Below are 21,533 nucleotides of genomic sequence, written 5' to 3'. Positions count from 1 at the left end.
TTCATTCAATAATATGACTCAGGTCCGTGTGGACATTATGATCAGAAATGTAGTTTCTGTTCAAAATTTCCTTGCAACAATACGGCGAATGGTACATCATGGATGTGCATTTTCATCCCACTGCTCCGTAACCACACCAAGATCCATGTAAAAAAAAAGCACTCTACCATGCCAGCACCTGCCTCCAAGCACTGAACCCTGCACTTACCAAGGTTCCTCATACAATCATACACATTTATTACAAACTGCACAGGTACCAGCACTTACATCTGTGGAATACCACTAGTCACGGGCATCCAATCACCAAAACAACCCCTCTACTATCAGCCTCTATCGCTTATTAACCAAGCCAATTTTCATAGAATCATACAACCTCACCCATGCCAACCATGATGCCTATCCACGCTAATCCTATTTGCCTGTTTTAGGCCCTATCCCTCTATACCTTTCCTATCAAAGTACCTATCGGAACATATTTTAAGCACTGTAATTGTATTCGCCTCCACCACCTCCTCTTGCTCCAGATAACCACCACCCTCTGTATAGAAAACTTACCCCTCAGATCTCCTTAAATGTCTCCCCTTTTCACCTTAAAACCTATACCCTCTACTTCTAGCCTCTCCTGCTTTGGGAATAAGATTCTAGCTATCCCTATAAAACAATACGGCACAATACAGGCCCTTCAGCCCACATGTGCCCTTCATAATTTTATAAGCCTCCATAAGGTCACTCCTCAACCTCCTACGTTCCGGTGAGAATAAACTCAGCCTATCTAAGCTCTCCTTACAACTACATCCCTTCATTCCAGGAAACATCCTGGTGAACCTTTCCTGCACTCTCTCTATTGCTACCACATCCACATGGTGTGGTGACAGAACTGTACGCAATGCACCAAATTGTGGGTTCCTGTTGTCTGTCATATATATTAATGACTTGGATAAAAGTGTGGGTGGCGTGATTAGTAAGTTTGTGGATGACACTAAAAATTGGTGGTTCGGGTGTAACAGCAAAGGTTGTTTAAGGCTACAACAGGATCTAGATCAAGTGGGAAAGTGGGCAAAGGAATAACAGATAGAATTTAACTCAGATTAGTGCGAAGCGATGTCTTAGCTATCCTTCAGTCTTCTGGTACCTTGCCTGTGGCTAACAAAGATGCAAGCATCTCCAACAGGGTCCCAGCAAACTCCTCCCTTGCTTCCCTTACCATTCTGGAATGATTTTATCTGGTCCTGGGGATTTATCCACCCTTCCCAAGACATGGAACCCAAGTTCCAGGACATCTAACACCTACACTTTCTTAATACTGGCAGAGTCAAATTATTAATGTATCCCCCTCTGAACTCACTGCCTTCCATATCCTTCTCCTTAGTGAATACAGATGAGAAATATTCATTTAGTACCTTCTCCACATCCCCTGCTTCCACATACAGATTACCCTTTGGTCTGTAAGCAGACCCACTCTTCCCAGCTACCTCTTCACTTATGGAGTGACACAAAATCTTCCTTAATCTAATCTGCCAAAGATACTTCATGGCCTCTTTTTGCGCTCCTAATTTCTTCCTACACCCCCTATATTCCCAAAGGGGCTCACTTGATTGTAGTTAGAACATAGAATAGAACAATTACAGCACAATTCAGGCCCTTCAGCTCACAAAGCTGTGCCGAACATGTCCCTACCCTAGAAATTACTAGGCTTACCCATAGCCCTCTATTTTACTCAGCTCCATATACCTATCTAACAGTCTCTTAAAAGATCCTATCACATCCGCCTCCACCACCATTTCCGGCAGCCATTCCACACACTCACCACTCTCTGAGTAAAAAACTTACCCCTGACATCTCCTCTATATCTACTCACCAGCACAAACCTATGTCCCTCTTGTGGGCACCAGTTCAGCTCTGGGGAAAAGCCTCTAACTATCTACCCTATCAATACCTCTCATCTTATACACCTCTATCAGGTCCCCCTCATCCTCCATCTCCCCAAGGAGAAAAGGCCCAGTTCCCTCAACCTGCTTTCATAAGGCATGCTCCGCATTCCAGGCAGCATCCTTGTAAATCTCTTTTGCACCCTCTCTATGGCTTCCACATCTTTCCTGTAGTGAGGCGACCAGAACTGAGCACAGTACGCCAAGTGGGGTCTGACCAGGGACCTATATAGCTGCAACAATACCTCACGGCTCCTAAATTCAATTCCCCGCTTGATGAAGGACAATACACCATATGCCTTCTTCACCACAGAGTCAACCTGCGCAGCCGCTTTGAGCATCCTATGGACTCAGACCCCAAGATCCCCCTGATCCCTCCATACTGCCAAGAGTCTTACCATTAGTACTATATTCCAACAACATATTTGACCTACCAAAATGAACCACTTCACACTTATCTGGGTTGAACTGCATCTGCCACTTCTCAGCCCAACTCAGCATCCTATGTCCCTCTGTAACCTCTGACAGCCCTCCAAACTATCCACAACACCCCCAACCTTCGTGTCATCTGCAAACTTACTGACCCACCCCTCCACTTCCTCATCCAGGTCGTTTATAAAAATCACAAATAGTAAGGGTCCCAAGTTACCTATACCTATCATATCCCTTTCTTTTTGTCCCCAAACCTTCAATAACCTTTGTCATCATACGTTCCCTAATCTTTCCATTTCACACTTGCTGGAACATGCTGGCCCTGAACTCTTAGTCTAGAGCTGAGTACAATTACAACATTTCAAAGACATTTGGACAGGTACATGGATAGGAAAGGATTAGAGGGATGTATGCCAAACGCAGGCAAATGGGATTAACTCAAGTAGACAATTTGGTTGGCACGGACAAGTTGGACTGAAGGGCCTGTTTCCGTGCTGTGTAACTCTATGACTCTTAAAATACTCCCCCCTGTCAGATATTGTTTACCTTCAGGCATCTGCTCCCAATCTACTTTCACCAGGTCCTCTCTTGTGCTGCTGACATCAGCTTTCCCTCAGTTACGACCTTTACTCGAGGATCAACCTTTTCCTTAGCTATCTTGAAACTTACTAAATTATGGTCACTGTTCCCAAACTGTTCCCACACCAACAGTTCCCCCATCTGCCAGCTTCATTTCCCAAGGTCAAGTACAACCCCTTGTGGTAGGTCTCTCTTGGAAGCACATCAAATTCTGCCCCATCGAAGCCCCTTGCACCAAGGCAATCCCAGTCAACATTGGAAAGTTAAAATCCCCCATTACTATAACCCTCTTGCTTTGCACCTTTCTGCAATTTGCTTGCACATCAGCTCCTCGAATTCCACTATTAGGAGGCCTATAGTATAACACAGCAAAATGATGGCCCCTCTTTTTTCCCGTGAGACAAAGCATAGACTAGACGACTGCTTTGCAGAGCATCTGCACTCCGTCTGGAACGACCATCCTGAGATTCCGTCGCACGTCATTTCAGCTCCCCTTCCCATACCGACCTGTCTGCCCTCGGCCTCCTCCACTGCAAATGACGAGGTCAAACACAAACTAGAAGTACACCACCTCATACTTGGCTTGGGTAGCCTACAGCCCAATGGTATGAACATTGTTTTCCAATCTCGGGTAGCCCACTCCCCTGGTCGACCTTCCTCTGTTCACCATTTCCATCCCCCCCCTCATCAATGGACTCGTGTCTATAGTTGTAACCACCTTTCTTGTTACAGGTCCCACCGGCCCAAAAAGCAATCCAATGATCCAAGTACCTAAAGCCCTCCCCACTGCCCCAGCTATTTAGCCAGCATTCATCTGTCCTACCCTTCACTAGCACGTTTCACAGGGAGTACTCTTGAGTCTCTGACCCTCGAGTTCCTGCTTCTTACCTTCTGCCTAACTCCCCAACTTCCCATGCAGCCAGTTCCACATTCCAAACCTCCAAGTAAGGGACGTTTCTTCCCCCTGAATTCCTGCCAGGATCAGTGGCACATTTTTTTTTTGACACAAAACAAGTTTATTACAGGTACTACAATATTACAAGACACTACAAACTACAACAATAACTAAACAGCAACTAGATTAATCCCCTGCGGTGCCCCACGGTCCCAGAACACTTCTGTGGTACCGGTGGACACCGCATGCTGTTTTTCTAGGGATACCCAGGCACAAACATACCCCCGGAAGATTGCCAGGCAGTCAGCTCGGGTGGAGCCCTCAGCTGCCTGCCTCCATGACTAATTTGGCCAGGCCCAGGAGCAAGGCTACCAGGATATTCTCCTCCCGACCCACCTCCCTCTGCACTGGGTGACCAGATACGAAGGGGCTGGGGCTACAATGCAACCAGAAGGCGGGGAGCAGCTCCTTCAGATATGCAGATAGGGGCTGCAGCCTTCAGTACTTCAGTGAGACTCTTGTATTCGTGACCAATCTCAGTCTCTGTTACGGTGGTTTATTATATTCCACTTAGGGATGAATCATTCAGGAATCCCATTACCAGGAATGAATCATTAATTTACAACCATCCATATGAACGCAGCAAAGAACAGTGCAAATTGAGCAGCACAGACAAGATGTTAGACAGATGAGGACTGCCTTTAAGTATTGCCGGAGTTAATCTTCACAAACTTACCATGTGGAAACCTGCGAAGAGACCGCTGTACATCCATGACGACCTGGCTGTAGTCCTTGTGCCCTTCCCTTATATCCTTGCCTTAAGAGAAATGATAAATCACATTTGAACCCAATTCTACAGGAATATTTACAGCTCCCTATATTTTCTTGACAAAAGGATGCAAATCCCACCAACCCTGCTCACCCCACCAATCCCCTCCCCGGACGATGAGGGTGTTGGAACAGCACCACTATATGATCACACCTGTTAGGCTTGGAAGGGTGGGTGGGCGAGGAGAATATAGTCACCTCCCCACAAAACTGCCAGCAGCAATCACAGAGTAAGGAGCCAACTAACTACACATGGCAGCTGAAGCCAAGCAACAAAAACCTTTCCCTATTTGTCCATGGTCCGCTCTCTGTCCCCACCAACCATTCCGTCTTACAGCACTTTTCCATGCAACTGTAGATGCAATAACTTGTCATTTCATCTCTTACTTTCCCACCATCCAGGGACGAAAAATGGCCTTTAACAGATGAAGCAGCGAGTCACCTGCTCTTCTTTCAATCCATCTTGAAGTTTGGTGCTCACAATGTGGTCTCCTCTACACTGGAGAAACCAAACGCAGACTGGGCGATTGTTTCATGGAACATCCGAGTTCAGTGCACGACTCTGAGCTTCCCATTGCCTATCGCTGTATTTCTCCGTCCAACCCTCACTCTGACCTACATGTCTGTGACCTATTACAATAAGACCCAATGTTAGCTTGAGGAACATTGGGCACCTTATCTTCAGCCATGACATGTTGCAGCCTGCGGGACTCACTGGTGCCATTTGGGAATGGATGGTTGTTCTGCGGGCAAAGACATAGGAATTCCACATGGAGAAGCAGGAATGGGCCATCCAGCCCACGAGCCTCTACCCCAGCACCACTTTCCTGTCTTAGCCACAGACTGCCAAGATTCATTCCCCTAATGTCCAAAAAAATCTATCAGTTTTAAATGAAATCAATGGCTGAGCCACCCCAGCCATCTGGGATAGAGATTTCCAAAGATTCATCAGCCTCAGAATGAAGACATTACTCTTCATTACAGTACCAAATGGCCTGTTTCTTGTGTTAAGACTGCAATCCTGATTCCAGACTCCCCAGGGACCCAAGGGCAATCTATGCATGGAGTCAGGGGATGTGGGCGAGGTCCTAAATGAACACTTATCTGTATTCAGCAAGAAGGACATGGAGGATAGCGAGTTCCGGGAGGGTACATTGATAGTCTGGAGCACTGGAGCACACCAGTGTGGGTAGTAATGGATGGAACTGGGGGGGGGGGGGGACAAAAATGGGTGATGGGGAGGTGGGTATGGGAAAGGGAGCAAAAATGGGAGGACTGGTGGGTGGAAAGGAGAGTGTGATCAAGAGAGCAAGACACACACACACACACACACACACAGAGGAAGTGTGGGTTACCTGAAGTGGAGAATTCAATGTTCATACCATTGGGCTGTAGACTACCCAGGCAGAATATGAGATGTTCTTCTGGTTTGCATATGGCTTGTGGAGATGGCCAAGGACAGACATGTCAGTGTGGGAATGGGAAGGGGAATTGAAATAGCATGCAACCTGGAGCTCAGGACAGCCATTATGAACAGAGTGCAGGTGTTCGGCAAACTGACCGCCCAGTCTGCACTTGGTCTCGCCCATGTGGAGGAGGCCACATCAGGAGCAGCAAATGCAGTAGATGTCGGAGGAGGTGAATTTCTGCCTCACTTGGAAGGGCTGTTTAGGTCCCTGGATGGTAGTGGAGGTGGTGGTGTAGGGACAACTGTTGCACCTCCTTTGGGGGAAAGTACCAGGGGTCAGGGAGGAGTGGGTGGGGAGAGATGAGTGAACCAAGGAGTAACAGAGAGAGCGGTTCCTGTGGAAGTTGAAAAGGGTGGGGAGGGGATAATAGGACCAGTGGGATCCCATTGCAGCTGGCGGAATGATGATATGCTAGATGAGGAGGCTGATAGGGTGAAAGGCGAGAACTAGGGGAACCCTATCTCTGTTCTGTTTGGAGGGAGGGCAGTGAGAGCAGAAGTTGGGAAATGGAGGAAATGCAAGAGAGGGGTCCATCAACCACAGCAGAAGGGAAGCCAGGTTTCCTGAAAGAAAAAGGACATTTCAGATGTCCTGGAATGGAAGGCCTCATCTTGAGAGCAGATGCAGCAGAGATGGAGAAACTGAGAGATAAGGATAGCACCCCTACACCGCTGAGTTCCTCCAGCATTTTGTTTGTTGATCCTTACAAGCGACAGTGTGGACAGAGGTGTAATCAAGGTAGCTGTGGGAGTCAGTGGGTTTATCAGCCAATAGCTCATCTTGTGATATGAAGACAGAGGTGCAGAAGAGTGTCAGAAATGATCCAAGTGAATTTGAGGGCAGCGTGGAAATTAGTAGAGAATGTGATAAAATTGCAGGAGGCAGCACTGATGCAGTCGTCAGGGTAACAGAGAAGGAGCTTGCGAGTGGTACCGGAGAAGGTTTGGAACAGCAAACAATCTGCTGGAGGAACTCAGCAGGTCGAGCAGCACCTGTGGGGGGAAAGGAACGGTCAATGTTTCGGGTGGAAACCCTGCATCAGGATGGCCGAATGGCCTGTTTCGGCGATGTATTACTCCATGACTCTCATATTTTTCAATATTAAGGTTGCCAAAAATACAGGGTTAGAGCCCAAAAGTAACGCCATGGAAAGATATCAACCAAGACCTTATTGAAATAGTGGCACAGGCTCGAGGGATTCCAATTACCTAAACTCTTCTGGAGTGGACAAATCACCCTCAAGCTTGTGGGATGGCCTAAGGAGGAGGATGAATAGAACGGTGGTCGATTATCATTAATTTTCAGATTATTAACTGAAGCTTGCTTCTCTGGATTGTTAGCTTGATCTATTAATCTGGCAATTTAACCACTGCACAATTAACCACACCATCACAAAGGGTCTAAGCAGAGTAGAGAAAGGGAAACAGCTGCCACTGACAAAAATGTCAAGACGCAGGGGCCATGGTGACTGGTAACCAATCAAAAGTAGTGAGTGAAAATATGTCACTTTTTTTGTTGAGCAGTGCATGGTTGGAATCTGCAGTGCACTACCAGGGTGGACGTAGTGGCAGATTAAACTGAAGCGAGGTACTTGAGAGGAAGAGAAAACGGCAGAGGAACGTTGAGAGAAACTGCATGCGGGGCTGGCACAGCACTTGGAAGAGTAACTGCCTTCCTTCCATGCTGTAATCTTCCTGTGGTTCTGAGAAAAATGCCATTTAGCTGGAAAGAGTGCAGAGGAGATTTATGAGGATGTTGCTGGGACTCAAGGGACTGAGTTACAGAGAGAGGTTGAGCAGTTTGGGACTTTATTCACTGGAGCTCAGGAGAATAATGGGTGATCTTACAGAGGTGTATTAAGAGGAGCATAGATAGGGCGAGTGCACACAGCCTTTTTCCCAGGGTTGGAGAATCAAGAACTAGAGGGCATAGGTTTAAGGTGAGAGGGGAGAGATTTAATAGGAAACTGAGGGACAATTCCTTCACCCAGAGGGTGGTCAGTAATATGGAACGAGCTGCCAGAATTGGTGGTTGAGGCAGGTACGTTAACAACATTTGAAAGGCACTTGGACAGGTACATGGATAGGAAAGGTTTCGAGGGATATGGGCCAAACGCAAGCAAATGGGACTAGCTTAGATAGGAATCTTGGTCAGCATGTACTAGTTGGGCCAAAGGGTCTGTTTCCATACTGTATGACTATAAATCCTTGTCTCCTAGCCGATATTTATCAAATTTTTTTTTGTACTTTTTGAGCCTCAGAACCATCTAACTCCTTGAAATACATTTAGTGATTTCGATTCAACTGCTTTCAGTGGTACAGAATTCCATAGGTTCACCACTCCGGCAGAAGTTTCTCATCTCAGTCCGACATGTCTTTCCCCTTATCTTTAGGTTATGAGGCAATCAAAACTGCTATCATGGTCCTGATGCAGGGTATCGCCCCAAAATGTCAACCATCCCTTTGCTTTCAAAGATGCTGCCTGACCCACTGAGTTCCTCCAGCAGTTGGTTTTATTGCTCCAAACCTGCTATCATGTTGCTGCTTGTGGACCATGAATTAACTGCTACTTTTCCCGCATCATAACACCACAATGGCTCTAAAGAGCTTTGGGACTTGTAAGTTGTGAAAATGTTAGTCTTCCTTTGTTTTTAGCAAGTAGTTGATGTCGAAATTTGAAAATGGAGACCAGTTGAGTTCTGATGAAGGCTCCTGGATCTGAAACGTTAACTTTTTCACTTTCCTGATCTGCTGAGAGTTTCCAGTGTTTTCTGTTTTATTTCAGATTTCCAGCATCTGGAATTTTTGCTTTAATTTCAATTTGACTTTTCTTAGAGAAGGATATGGGAAAGTAAATGAAGTCGTAATCCAAATCAACAACGAATGGATTTGAGGGGTTGAATCCTGCCATTCGCAACTTCCATCATATAGAACCACAGACATGATGAGCAGGAGGGGGTCATTTGGCCATCCAAGCCTGCTCCGCCATCCCATATGACTACCGCTGATGATGCAAATTCGTACCCTTTTTCTGCTTTTTTTTGTACCTTTAGAGCCTCAGAACTGTATCTAACTCCTTCTTGAATACATTTAATGATTTCGATTCAACTGCTTTCAGTGGTACAGAGTTCCATAGGTTCACCTCTCTGGACAAGTTCAAACTTCTCCCAACGTATCAGCCTCCACCACCACCCCAGGCAGCCCATTCCATGCACCAACCACTCTCTGGGTCAAAAAACCTCCCTCTGACATCTCCCTTGAACTTCCCACCCATTACCTTAAAGCCATGCCCTCTTGTTTTGAGCACTGGTGCCCTGGGAAAGAGGCGCTGACTGTCCACTCTATCTATTCCTCTCAATATCTTGTATACCTCAACCATGTCTCCCCTCATCCTCCTTCTCTCCAATGAGAACAGCCCTAGCTCCTTTAGTCTCTCCTCATAATCCATACTCTCTAATCCAGGCAGCACCCTGGTGAATCTCCTCTGCACCCTTTCCAACATCTCCATATCCTTCCTATAATGAGGTGACCAGAACTGGACACAGTACTCTAACCAGAGTTAGTGGTCTAACCAAAGTTTTCTAAAGCTGCATCATCACTTCTCGGCTCTTAAACCCAATCCCCCAATTTATGAAAGCTAACATCCCATAAGTTTTCTTAACTACCCTATCCACCTGTGAGGTGATTTTCAGTGATCTGTGGATATGAACCCCCAGATCCCTCTGCTCCTCTATACTGCCCAGAATCCTGCCATTTACCTTGTACTCCACCTTGGAGTTTGTCCTTCCAAAGTGTACCACCTCACACTTCTCGGGATTGAACTCTCTCTGTCACTTGTCAGCCCAGCTCTGCATCCTATCAATATCTCTCTGCAAACTTTGACAGCCCTCCACACTATCCACAACACCACCAATCTGTGTTGTCTGCAAACTTGCTAACCCAGCCTTCCACCCCCTCATCTAAGTCATTAATAAATATCACAAAATGGAGAGGTCCCAGAACCGATCCCTGTGGGACACCACTAGTTACAGCCCTTCAATCCGAATGCACTCCCTCCAGCACAACCCTCTGCTTTCTACAAACAAGCCAATCTGAATCCACACGCCCAAGCCTCCCTGGATCCCTTGGCCTCTGACCTTCTGAAGAAGCCTACCATGCAGAACCTTGTCAAATGCCTTACTAAAATCCATGTAGACCACATCTACTACACTACCCTCATCAATCTTCCTGGTCACCTCCTCAAAGAACCCTATCAGGCTTGTGAGGAAAGATCTTCCCTTCACAAAGCCATGCTGGCTGTCCCTAATCAGTCCATGATTCTCTAAACGCTCATAGATCCTATCTCTTAGAATCCTTTCCAACAGCTTACCCACCACAGACGTAAGGCTCACCAGCCTGTAATTCCCTGGACTATCCCTACTACCTTTCTTGAATAAGGGGACAACATTTGCCACCCTCCAATCCTCTGGTACCATCCCCGTGGACAACGAGGACTCAAAGATCCTAACCAACGGTTCAGCAATCTCCTCCCTCGCCTCACGAAGCAGCCTGGGGAATATTCCGTCAGGCCCCGGGGACTTATCTGTCCTAATATTTTCTAACAACTCCAACACATCCTCTCTTAATATCTACCTATTCTGGAACATTACCCTCACCAACACTGTCCTCAGTGTCATCAAGACCCCTCTCCTTGGTGAATACTGAAGAGAAGTATTCATTGAGAACCTCACCCACTTCCACAGCTTCCAGGCACATCCTCCCACCTTTGCCTTCAATCGGACCTACCTTTACTCTCGTCATCCTTCTGCTCTTCACGTACGAGTAAAAAGCCTTGGGATTCTTCTTAATCCTACTCGCCAAAGCCTTTTCATGTCCCCTTCTCGCTTTCCTCAGCCCTTTCTTAAGTTCCTTCCTTGTTACTCTATATTCCTCACGAGCCCTGTCCGATCCTTGCTGCTTACACCTTATGTATGCTGCCTTCTTCTTCCTAAATAGTTGTTCCACCTCTCTCGTCACCCACAGTTCCTTCACCCTACCATTCCTTCTCTGCCCCACCGGGACAAATTAACCCCTAACATCCTGCAAAAGATCCCTGAACATCGACCACATCTCCATAGTACATTTCCCTTCAAAAATGCCACCCCAATTTACACTCCCAAGTTCTCGCCTTACCCCAATTAAATATCCTCCCGTCCTCTTTGCTCCTATCCCTGTCCATGACAATTCTAAAGGTTATGGAGCAATGGTCACTGTCCCCCAAATGCTCACCCATCGATAAATCTGTCACCTGTCCCGGTTCATTACCTAAAACTAGATCTAATATGGCATTCCCTCTAGTAGGCCTGTCAACATACTGTGTCAGGAATACGTCCTGGACGCAACTAACAACTGCGCTCCGTCTAAACCCTTGGCACTAAGTAGGTGCCAATCAATATTTGGAAAGTTGACGTCTCCCATTATAATAACCCTGTTATTTTCGCACCTTTCCAAAAACTGCCTCCCAATCTGCTCCTCAGTATCCCTACTGCTACTGGGGGGCCTACAGAATACTCCCAGGAGGGTAACTGCCCCTTTCTTGTTCCTAACTTCCACCCATATTGACTCTAGAGAGGATCCTTCTACATTATCCACCCTTTCTGCAGCTGTAAGTGTCCCTGACCAGTATCGCCACCCCTCCTCCTCTTCTCCCCCCCCTCCCTATCCCTTTTAAAACACTGAAAACTAGGATATTCAATATCCATTCCTGCCCTGATGTCAGCCATGTCTCTGTGATAGCCACAACATCATAGTCCCATGTACTTATCCAAGCTCTCTGTTCACCTCCCTTATTCCTGATGCTTCTCGCATTTAAGTAAATGCACTTTAGCCATCCACCTTACTACTTTATAGCCTGTACTCTGCTTCTCCTTCCTCAAAGCCTCCCTACCTGTCAGATCGACTTTTCCCCATCCCTTCTTCCTCTGACCTACTCCTCCAGTTCCCTTCCCCCTCGCAAACTAGTTTAAACCCTCCCGAACCACCCAAGCAAAGCCTGGCCGCAAGGATATTGGCCCCCCTCAGGTTTTGGGTGTAACCCGTCCTCTCTGTACAGGTCCCACCTTCCCCAGAAGAGATCTCAGTGATCCAAAAATCTAAAACCCTCCCTCCAGCACCAACTTCTCAGCCATGCATTTATTTGCCATCTCCTCCTATTCCTACCTTCACTATCACGTGGCACTGGCAGCAATCCTGAGATCGCTACCCTCGAGGTCCTGTTCTTCTGCCTAGCTCCCTAAACTCACTTTTCAGGACCTCATCCCTCTTCCCACCTATGGCATTGATATCAACATGAACCACGACTTCTGGCTGTTCCCCCTCCCACTCTAGAATCCTGTGGACCCGATCAGTGACATCCCGGACCCTGGCACCTGGGAGGCAACATACCATCTGGGATTCATGCTCACTGCCACAGAACCTTCTATCTGTTTCGCTGACTATTGAGTCCCCTATCACTACTGCCTTCCTCTTCTCCTTCCTTCCCTTCTGAGCAGCAGGACCGGTCCCAGTGCCAGAGACCTGGCTACTGCTGCTAGGCCCCTGCAGGTCATCCCCCTCAACAGCCTCGAAAGCGGAAAACCTGTTACTGAGGGGAACAGCCTCCGGGGTCCTCTGCTCTATCTGCCTATTCGTTTTCTTTTTCTTTTTCCCTCCCCTGACAGTCACCATTCTATCTATTTCCTGGACTCCAGTAGTACCTGCTCTAAGGGGGGGGGGGTGACCGTCTCCTCATGTACAGTATCTACATAACTCTCCCCCTCCCTGATGCTGCGCAGTGTTTGAAGCTGTAACTCCAGCTCATCGATTGAGAGCCGAAGTTCCTCCAGCCTCAAGCAATTACTGCAGATGTGGCCATCGTGGACCACAGCAAGGTCCACGATCTCCCACATCAAGCAGCTGCCAGCACACCACCATGTCCTCCATCAGAACTAATTCTTTCTTCCCCCTAGTTTTTCTACTTAAAAGTTTATAACAGGAAAACCTAACCTTTACCTACCTACCAGCTACTCACCTGCTTGCCCTTTTACACCGAAGCCCCTTGAGCCAAAGCCCGACCACTCTGCTCCCACTCACTCAGCTGCCCGCTCCGACGCTGCCCTCTGGATATGACGGTTTGCTTTTTAAACTGCCCGCGCCTTACCTGCCGACGTCACACGCCTGCGCAGTCCAGCCCTCACTATTCCCGATTAAAAACTTATAAAACAACTTAAAAAAGAACCTTATAAAATCTAACCCTTATAATAAAAACCCTATTAAAAATAAAAAAAACTTAACTGCTCCGAAGTCCCGACGTCTTCCGAAGTGAAACCCACAAAGCCTCCAAAGTTTTTTTTTCTACCCGCTTTTTAAACTGCCCTCACCTTAACGCACCTTACACTTGCTCTCAGAGACAAGGATATCCAGATCTTGTTGCACGTCCTTCTTCCCCAATTTCTCACCATTCAGATAATCATGTCTTCCACATCATAAGGTAATGATCCATGGTACTTCCATGGAACAGTACAGCATAATACAGGACCTTTGACCCACAATGTTGTGCCTAAGGCTATCTAACCTCTACCTCCCCCACTTCCCTCTATTTTAAATTCCCTCCATATGCTTATCTAGCAACCTCTTGAATTTGACCAATGTACCTGCCTCCACCACCGCTCCAGGCAGTGCATTCCATGCCCCAGCCACTCTCTGGGTAATAACCTCCCTCTGATATCTCCCTTGAACTTCCCACCCATTACTTTAAAGCCATTGCCCTCTTGTATTGAGCATTGGTGCCCTGGGAAAGAGGCGCTGGCTGTCCACTCTATCTATTCCTCTTAATATTTTGTACACCTCTATCATGTCTCCTCTCATCCTCCTCCTCTCCAAAGAATAAAGCCTGAGCTCCCTTAGTCTCTCCTCATAATGCATACTCTCTAACCAGGCAGCATCCTGGTAAATCTCCTCTGCACCCTTTCCAACACTTCCACATCCTTCCTATAATGAGCGACCAGAACTGGACACAGTACTCCAAGTGTGGTCTAACCAGAGTTTTGTAGAGCTGCATCATTACCTCGCGGCTCTTAAACTCCATCCCTCGACTTATGAAAGCTGACATCACACTGTACCTGCCAGGCTTCGCCCACTTCTTCAACCTGTCCTAATCACACTGGAACTTTTCTGTATCCACCTCACAGCCCACACTCTCACAGAACAGTACAGCACAGTTACAGGCCCTTCGGCCCACGATGTCTGCGCCAATCACAATGCCAAATTAACCTAAACCTATCTGCCTGCACATGATCCCTATCCCTCCATTCCCAGCATCTTCATGTGCCTGTCTAAATTCCTCTTAAACACCACTACCATGTCTGCTTTCACCACCTCCCCGGTACTCCATTCCAGGTGCCTACAACTCCCTGTGTAAAAAAGAACTTGCCTCATAAATCTTTAAACTTTCTCCCTCTCACCTTGAATCTATGGCCTCTAGTACCTGACATTTCTACCCTGGGAAAGAGATTCTGACTGTCTACTCTATCTATGACTTTCATAATTTTGTAAACCTCTATCAGGTCTCCCTTCAGCCTCCAATGCCACAGAGAAAACAACCCAAGTTGTTCAACCTCTCCTTATAGCTCATGCCCTCTAATCCGGGCAGCATCCTGGTGAACTTCTTCTGCACCCTCTCCAAAGCCTCCACATCCTTCCTGTAATGGGTGACCAGAACAGATCACAATATTCCAAATGAGGGCTAACTAAAGTTTTATACAGCTGCAACACAACTTCCCAACTTTATACTCAATGCCCCAACCAATGAAGGGTCTTCTTTACCCCATATCTATTTGTCAGGGAGCAATACAGCATGGATACAGGACCTTCGGCCTACCCAGTCCATGCCGACCGCAGTGCCCACCCAGCTAGTCCCAATTCCTGCATTCGGTCCATTTCTCTCCAAGCACCGAGTGCTTCTTAGATGATACTATTGTACCGGCCTCAACTGCTTCCTCTGGCAGCTCGTTCCATATACCTCACTACCCGCTGCATGAAACACCCTCTTGCGTTGCCACTTTCAGGAGCTTATGGACTTAGACCCTATTATCCCTCTGTACATCGATACTCCTGAGGGCCCTGCCATTTATTGTACACTTTTCCCTTACGTGTGCTTCCCAAAGTGCAATACCTCTGACTCACCCAGCTTCAATCATCTGCAGCTTGGATATATCACACTGAATTCCCTCATCTTGGCTACAAAATAGAACTCACCAAAATAACAATAACTGAACTACAATGGAAGCACCAAGTGATGGGAGTGGTGGTGTAAATCAATACAGAGAAAGTTAGCCTGTGTGAACAATAGCAACTCAGGAAATGCCCCAATCGCCAGCTTACTTGGTTTCGGAGGGAGGTCATAAACATTCACATTCAGCAGCTTTGGCCAGACCTTCCTGCGGATCTCATCACTCAGCAGCCCGCCCTCGCTAACCGCACACTGCCGCAGAGTTCTCACGTCAACTGGGTCATCATTCAGAGCCTGGTGAATGGCCAGCAGCTTCCTTTTCTTCTTTGATTCAATTTCTGTTGGAGGAAGAACAAGTTGTGAGAATTTCAGCAAAGCACACCCTAGGGCCTGCATAATGCTCAGCAGATATCTCAAACCCGCTACCTTCACCACCAAGAACAAGGGAAGTAGGCACTGCCTTCTACAGGCTTCTCTCCCAGTTATACACCATCCTGACTTTGGAACACATCGCTGGTCCTAGCTCCTGGAGTTCCTGCCTCAGCAGCACTATGAGAGGACTGTTACCACAAGAATACGAGGGCAATTGGAGATGGGCAATAAAAGTCAACCTTGCAAGCACTGCCCACCTCAAACAAAAAAGAATAAATATATACAAAAAAAAGTGGATTGATGTCGTTTTTTTTTTGCTAGTACTCCTCTTGGGATCTTTTGCTATGTTTCAAGTGAAAGGCAACATTTTCACACATTGAGCTGAAGGGAGTGCAGAGGAGATTTACAAGAATGTTGCCCGGACTCGAGGGACTGAGTTATGGACAGAGGTTGAGCAAATTGGGACTTGTTTCATTGGAGCAGAGAAGAATGAGGAAGCTCTTATAGAAGTGTATAAAATGATGAGGGGCATAGATAGGGTGAATGCACACAGTCTTTTTCCCAGGGTTGGGGAATCAAGAACTAGAGGGTGTAGGTTTAAGGTGAGAGGAGAGAGATTTAATAGGAACAAGGTGCAAGTTTTTCACCCAGAGGGTGGTCGGTGTACAGAACGAGCTGCCAGAAGAAGTGGTTGAGGCAGGTACATTAACAACATTTGAAAAGCATTTAGACGGGCACGTAGATAGGAAATGTTTAGAGGGATATGGGCCAAACACAGGCAAATGGGACTAGCTTAGATGGGAATCTTGGTCGGCATGGACCAGTTGGACCGAAGGACCCATTGCTATGCTCTATAACTATGACTCAAGAACAAGAGGAAGTATCTGTTCCCTCAGACAACTGTCAAGTATGGAATTCCCTAACCTGTGGATGTAGGAAGATGAAGTTTGCACTGAAAATCAGATCAGTCATTATTATATTAAATGGAGGAGTAGGTTCCTGATTCCATTTCTTTTATTCAACTGAAGTTTCGGCCTTTCCCTGCCCCTTTGCCCCTCCACTGCCCCCCATCCTTGTTAAGGAAGCTTACGGGGTGTTAGCATTCATAAGTCAAGGGATCGAGTTTAAGAGCCTCAAGGTAATGATGCAGCTCTACAAAACTCTGATTAGACCACACTTGGAGTACTGTGTCCAGTTCTGGTCACCTCATTATAGGAAGGATATGGAAGCGTTGGAAAGTGTGCAGAGGAGATTTACCAGGATGCTGCCTGGTTGAGACAATATGCATTATGAGGAGAGACTAAGGGAGCTCGGGCTTTACTCTTTGGAGAGAAGGAGGATGAGAGGAGACATGATAGAGGTGTACAAAATATTAAGAGGAATAGATAGAGTGGACAGCCAGCACCTCTTCCCAGGGCACCAATGCTCAATACAAGAGGGCATGGCTTTAAAGTAATGGGTGGGAAGTTAAGGGAGATATCAGAGGAAGGTTTTTTTTAACCTAGAGAGTGGTTGGGGCATGGAATGCACTGCCTGGGGTGGTGGTGGAGGCAGATACATTGGTCAAATTCAGGAGATTGCTAGATAAGCATATGGAGGAACTTAAAATAGAGGGATATGTGGGAGGAAGGGGTTTAAAGGTCGGCACAACATTGTGGGCCAAAGGGCCTGTATTGTGCTGTACTGTTCTATGATTCTATGATCCTCCCTCCCTGGACTTTAGCAAGGCCTCTGATAAAATAACTCATGGATGGACTTTAGCAAGGCCTCTGACAAGGTACTGCACGATAGGCTGGTCTGGAAGGTTAGAACACATGAAATCCACGGTGAATTAACCTACTGGATACAAAATTGGCTTGAAGGTAGGAGCCAGAGAGGGGTGGTGGATTGTTTTGCAGACTGGAGGCCTGTGACCAGTGGCGTGCCACAGGTATCAGTGCTGGGTCCAATGTCCATCATCCATATCAACAATCTGGATGAGAATGGAGGTGGCCCAGTTAGTAAGTTTGGGAATGACACTACAATTGGCGGACTGTGAAGAAGATTGTCTAAGATTACAGCGGGATCTTGCTCAACTGGGCCAGAGAGCTGAGGAATGACAGATGGAGTTTAACTCAGGTAAATGCAAGGTTTAAAGGGGAGGTTTAAACATGACATTTAAAAGATATTTGGACAGGTGCATGGATAGGGAAGATTTAGAGAGATGCACAATATCACAGTCAAATGGGACTACGTTAGGCAACTTGTCACGAACGAGTTGGGCCGAAGGGCCTGTTTCTGTGCTGTATAACTCCATGCATTACGTGACCTTAATTGCTTCCCTCCGCTGCTGACCTTACCGATTCTCTTACCCGCTCACCTATCACTTGAGTCCCTCCCATTTCTCCACCCACTTACCCCTTAACTACACTCCCTCCCCCATCCCCAATACCGGTTGGCAAACTGGCGCAGCTGTTAGAGCTACCACCTCCCTGCTCCACTGACCCGAGTTCAATTCTGACCTCTGGTGCTGTCTGTGTGGAGTTTCCACATTCTCCCTGCTCCAGCTTCCTCCGACACCCCAAAGAGGTGCAGACTGGTAGGATGACAGATAGCCCCTAGTGTGGGGACAAGTGGTAGAATCGGGGCAGAGTTGAAGGAATCTGCACACCTCTCCCGTCACCCACTCCCTCTGTCCACCAACACCCCACGAGCTTCCGTTGCCCCTCCCTCATCTTCCCACATGTCCCGTTCTCCACGTGTAGTACCACTATGCCTAACACTGGCCACCATTGCCCTGTGTACCCCCTCCTGTCCCCAATTCTCAACCCTCCACGATAAACCAATTCCAATTCCCTCCCACTTCTTGCACTGCCCCCTTCAAAGCCCACCCCACCTTCCAGCCCCCTCCTCACTCCCATAAACTCTCCACGCCTTCTCCTGTCACCCAATCACCCCAATCCCACCCTCTGCCCCACGCAACCCCTCTCCAACCCCCACTTCCCCGTCACCCTCCTCCATCCCCACTACTGCCTTCTGTTCCCGCCTCCATTTTCCCCTCTACCCCCCGTCACCCCCCCATGGTCCTCCTGTCCCCTACTCACCAGTCCTTCTCCCACTCCCCTCCCAATCCCCCACTGTCCACCTCCATCCCCCTCGCCCCCTACTCCGTCCATAGAGACCCCTCACCCTGTCACCCCCTCTACCCCAACCCCCCTCCAGCCCCTCTTTGCCCCCATCCCCCCCACATTGTCCCCCCATCCCCCAAACACCCCCTGCTCCCCAATCCCACACTCTACCCCCCTGCACTCCCCCTCCCCACTCTCCCCATTCCATCCGTCCCACCATGACCCACCCCATTCCATCCCCCCATCCATCCACCCCTCCATCACCCACTCCCCTTCTGTCCCCCCTTCCCCCTCCCCAACTCACCCCTCGCCCCCTGCTCCGTCCCCCACTACCACCTCACTCCATCAAACTCTCCATCCCTCCTCCCCGCCACCCTGATCCCCCCTACCCACCGTGCACCCCTCCAACCCCCCAGCTCTGACATCCCCATCAGCCCCCCCTCCGGCATCCCCAGCCCCTTTTCCCCCTCCATTCCCCTATCCCCCACTCCACCCTCCAACCCCACAATCCCCCCTCTATCCCCCCACACCCCCATCCCCCACTCCTCCCCATCCATTCATCTATCCCTGTGACTCATTTCCCCCCTTCCATTCCCCCAGAACCCAAACCCCCTGTCCCAACCCATCCCCCTCAGTTCCCACCATCCCACCCCCTCACCCCCTTCCCCATCCCACCCACCAACCAACCCCATCCCTCTCAACCCACCACCCGTCCCCCCAACCCACCACTCCCACCCCACCTACACACACCCTACCCCCACCCCACAACCCCCCACCCCCTCCCCACTACCCTCCCCATCCCATCACCCCCCAACACCCATCTCCCACCCCCCCAACCCATCTCTCCCCCCCACCACCCCCGTCTCCCCTTCACCCCCCTCCCCACCATCCCCTTCACCCCTCCACCAGCCCCGTCTTCCCCCCAACCACCCCCTTCAACCCGTCTCCCCCATCACCCCCTTCAACCTCCACCCCCTTCACCCCCCCTCCCCACCCCCCTTCAAACCCCCCACCCCCCCAGGTAAGCCCCCCTCCCCCGTCTCCCCACCCCCCCAGGTGCGCCCCCCACCCCCGTCTCCCCACCCCCCCAGGTGCGCCCCCCACCCCCGTCTCCCCACCCCCCCAGGTGCGCCGCCCACCCCCGTCTCCCCACCCCCCAGGTGCGCCCCCCTCCCCCGTCTCCCCACCCCCCCAGGTGCGCCCCCCTCCCCCCGTCTCCCCACCCCCCAGGTGCGCCCCCCTCCCCCGTCTCCCCACCCACCCAGGTGCGCCCCCCACCCCGTCTCCCCACCCCCCCAGGTGCGCCCCCCTCCCCCGTCTCCCCACCCCCCCAGGTGCGCCCCCCACCCCCGTCTCCCCACCCCCCCAGGTGCGCCCCCCACCCCCGTCTCCCCACCCCCCCAGGTGTGCCCCCCACCCCCGTCTCCCCACCCCCCCAGGTGTGCCCCCCCACCCCCGTCTCCCCACCCCCCCAGGTGTGCCCCCCACCCCCGTCTCCCCACCCCCCCAGGTGTGCCGCCCCCCCGTCTCCCCACCCCCCCAGGTGTGCCCCCCACCCCCGTCTCCCCACCCCCCCAGGTGTGCCGCCCCCCCGTCTCCCCACCCCCCCAGGTGTGCTCCCCACCCCCCCAGGTGTGCCCCCCACCCCCGTCTCCCCACCCCCCCAGGTGTGCCCCCCACCCCCGTCTCCCCACCCCCCCAGGTGTGCCCCCCACCCCCCCAGGTGTGCCCCCCCCCCCGTTGCCCGGGGCCGCCGATGACGTCAGCAGCGCCTACCTGTGCCGCCCCGGCGGGCTCCGCCGGCGCCGTTCACCGTCGCCTCCCGCCCGTTCACACTCTGCCGCCTGCTCCTGCGGCCGCTCATCGTACCGACCGCACCGTCTGAACCTCAGTGACCCACCGGACACACCCACTGCCCGCCAACCGCCGCCGCCATCCCGCACGTCCCGTTACCGGCTCCGGCTGCAGCCTCCGCCCCGCCCCTTTTCCGCCGAATGATTGGTCCAACACCGACCAATCCGCGCCAAGTATCTCGGCCAGCCTCGGTGCTCCCGGAGTTGATTCCTTCGTACTGCTGTCAATCATCGATGGTCGCCCCGCCCCTTCGCCGTCGGCTGTATGGTCCAGCACCGACCAATCCGCGCCAAGTATCTCGGCCAGCCTCGGTGCTCCCGGTGTTGATTCCTTCGTACTGCTGTCAATCATCGATGGTCGCCCCGCCCCTTCGCCGTCGGCTGTATGGTCCAGCACCGACCAATCCGCGCCAAGTATCTCGGCCAGCCTCGGTGCTCCCGGTGTTGATTCCTTCGTACCGCTGTCAATCATCGATGGTCGCCCCGCCCCCTTTGTGTTGCGTGTCAGAACATTAACCCAGGGGGTTCTCGGCAACGTGGGTTGGCGCAGGGTGTCTGTGGCCCAATGCAACGTGTGTGGGTCCTTCATCGTGGGATCCGGCAGTGAAATTAGACGGTTATTTTACATTGCTCTTCACTGCAGAGGGTAGTCGTGATACCCCAGAAATCGGGAATTACAGGGGAGGGGCAAACTCTGGAAAATTGCAACCACTGGGGAAGAAGTCATTGAGAGAACAACCCAAGTTGTCCAAACTATCCTTATAACTAACACTCTCTAATCCAGGCAGCATCCTGGTGAACCTCTTCTGCACCCTCTCCAAAGC

At 50.0% G+C, this 21,533-nt stretch overlaps 1 protein-coding gene across 2 annotated transcripts in view; it reads right to left on the bottom strand.

The window, feature by feature from the left end:
* zgc:63863 (uncharacterized protein LOC393372 homolog) overlaps positions 1–20,820 on the bottom strand; it is a 57,586-nt gene extending 36,766 nt beyond the window's left edge. The window contains exons 1-3 of one of the 2 annotated variants that reach the window (XM_052016390.1): positions 20,633–20,820; positions 15,530–15,715; positions 4,571–4,651 (exon numbers count right to left, since the gene is read on the bottom strand). In XM_052016390.1, coding sequence (XP_051872350.1) covers positions 4,571–4,651; positions 15,530–15,715; positions 20,633–20,720 — 355 coding nt within the window. In that variant the 5' untranslated portion in view covers positions 20,721–20,820. The remainder of the gene's footprint in view (positions 1–4,570; positions 4,652–15,529; positions 15,716–20,632) is intronic. The other variant, XM_052016391.1, reaches the window with a different exon arrangement.
* Between the last annotated feature and the right edge of the window lie 713 nt (positions 20,821–21,533).

This window comes from Pristis pectinata, chromosome 5 (assembly GCF_009764475.1).
Source record: "Pristis pectinata isolate sPriPec2 chromosome 5, sPriPec2.1.pri, whole genome shotgun sequence".
NCBI classification, from domain to species: domain Eukaryota; kingdom Metazoa; phylum Chordata; class Chondrichthyes; order Rhinopristiformes; family Pristidae; genus Pristis; species Pristis pectinata.
The sequence above is the reverse complement of the archived record's forward strand: the minus strand, read 5'-3'. Positions and strand labels throughout refer to the sequence as shown.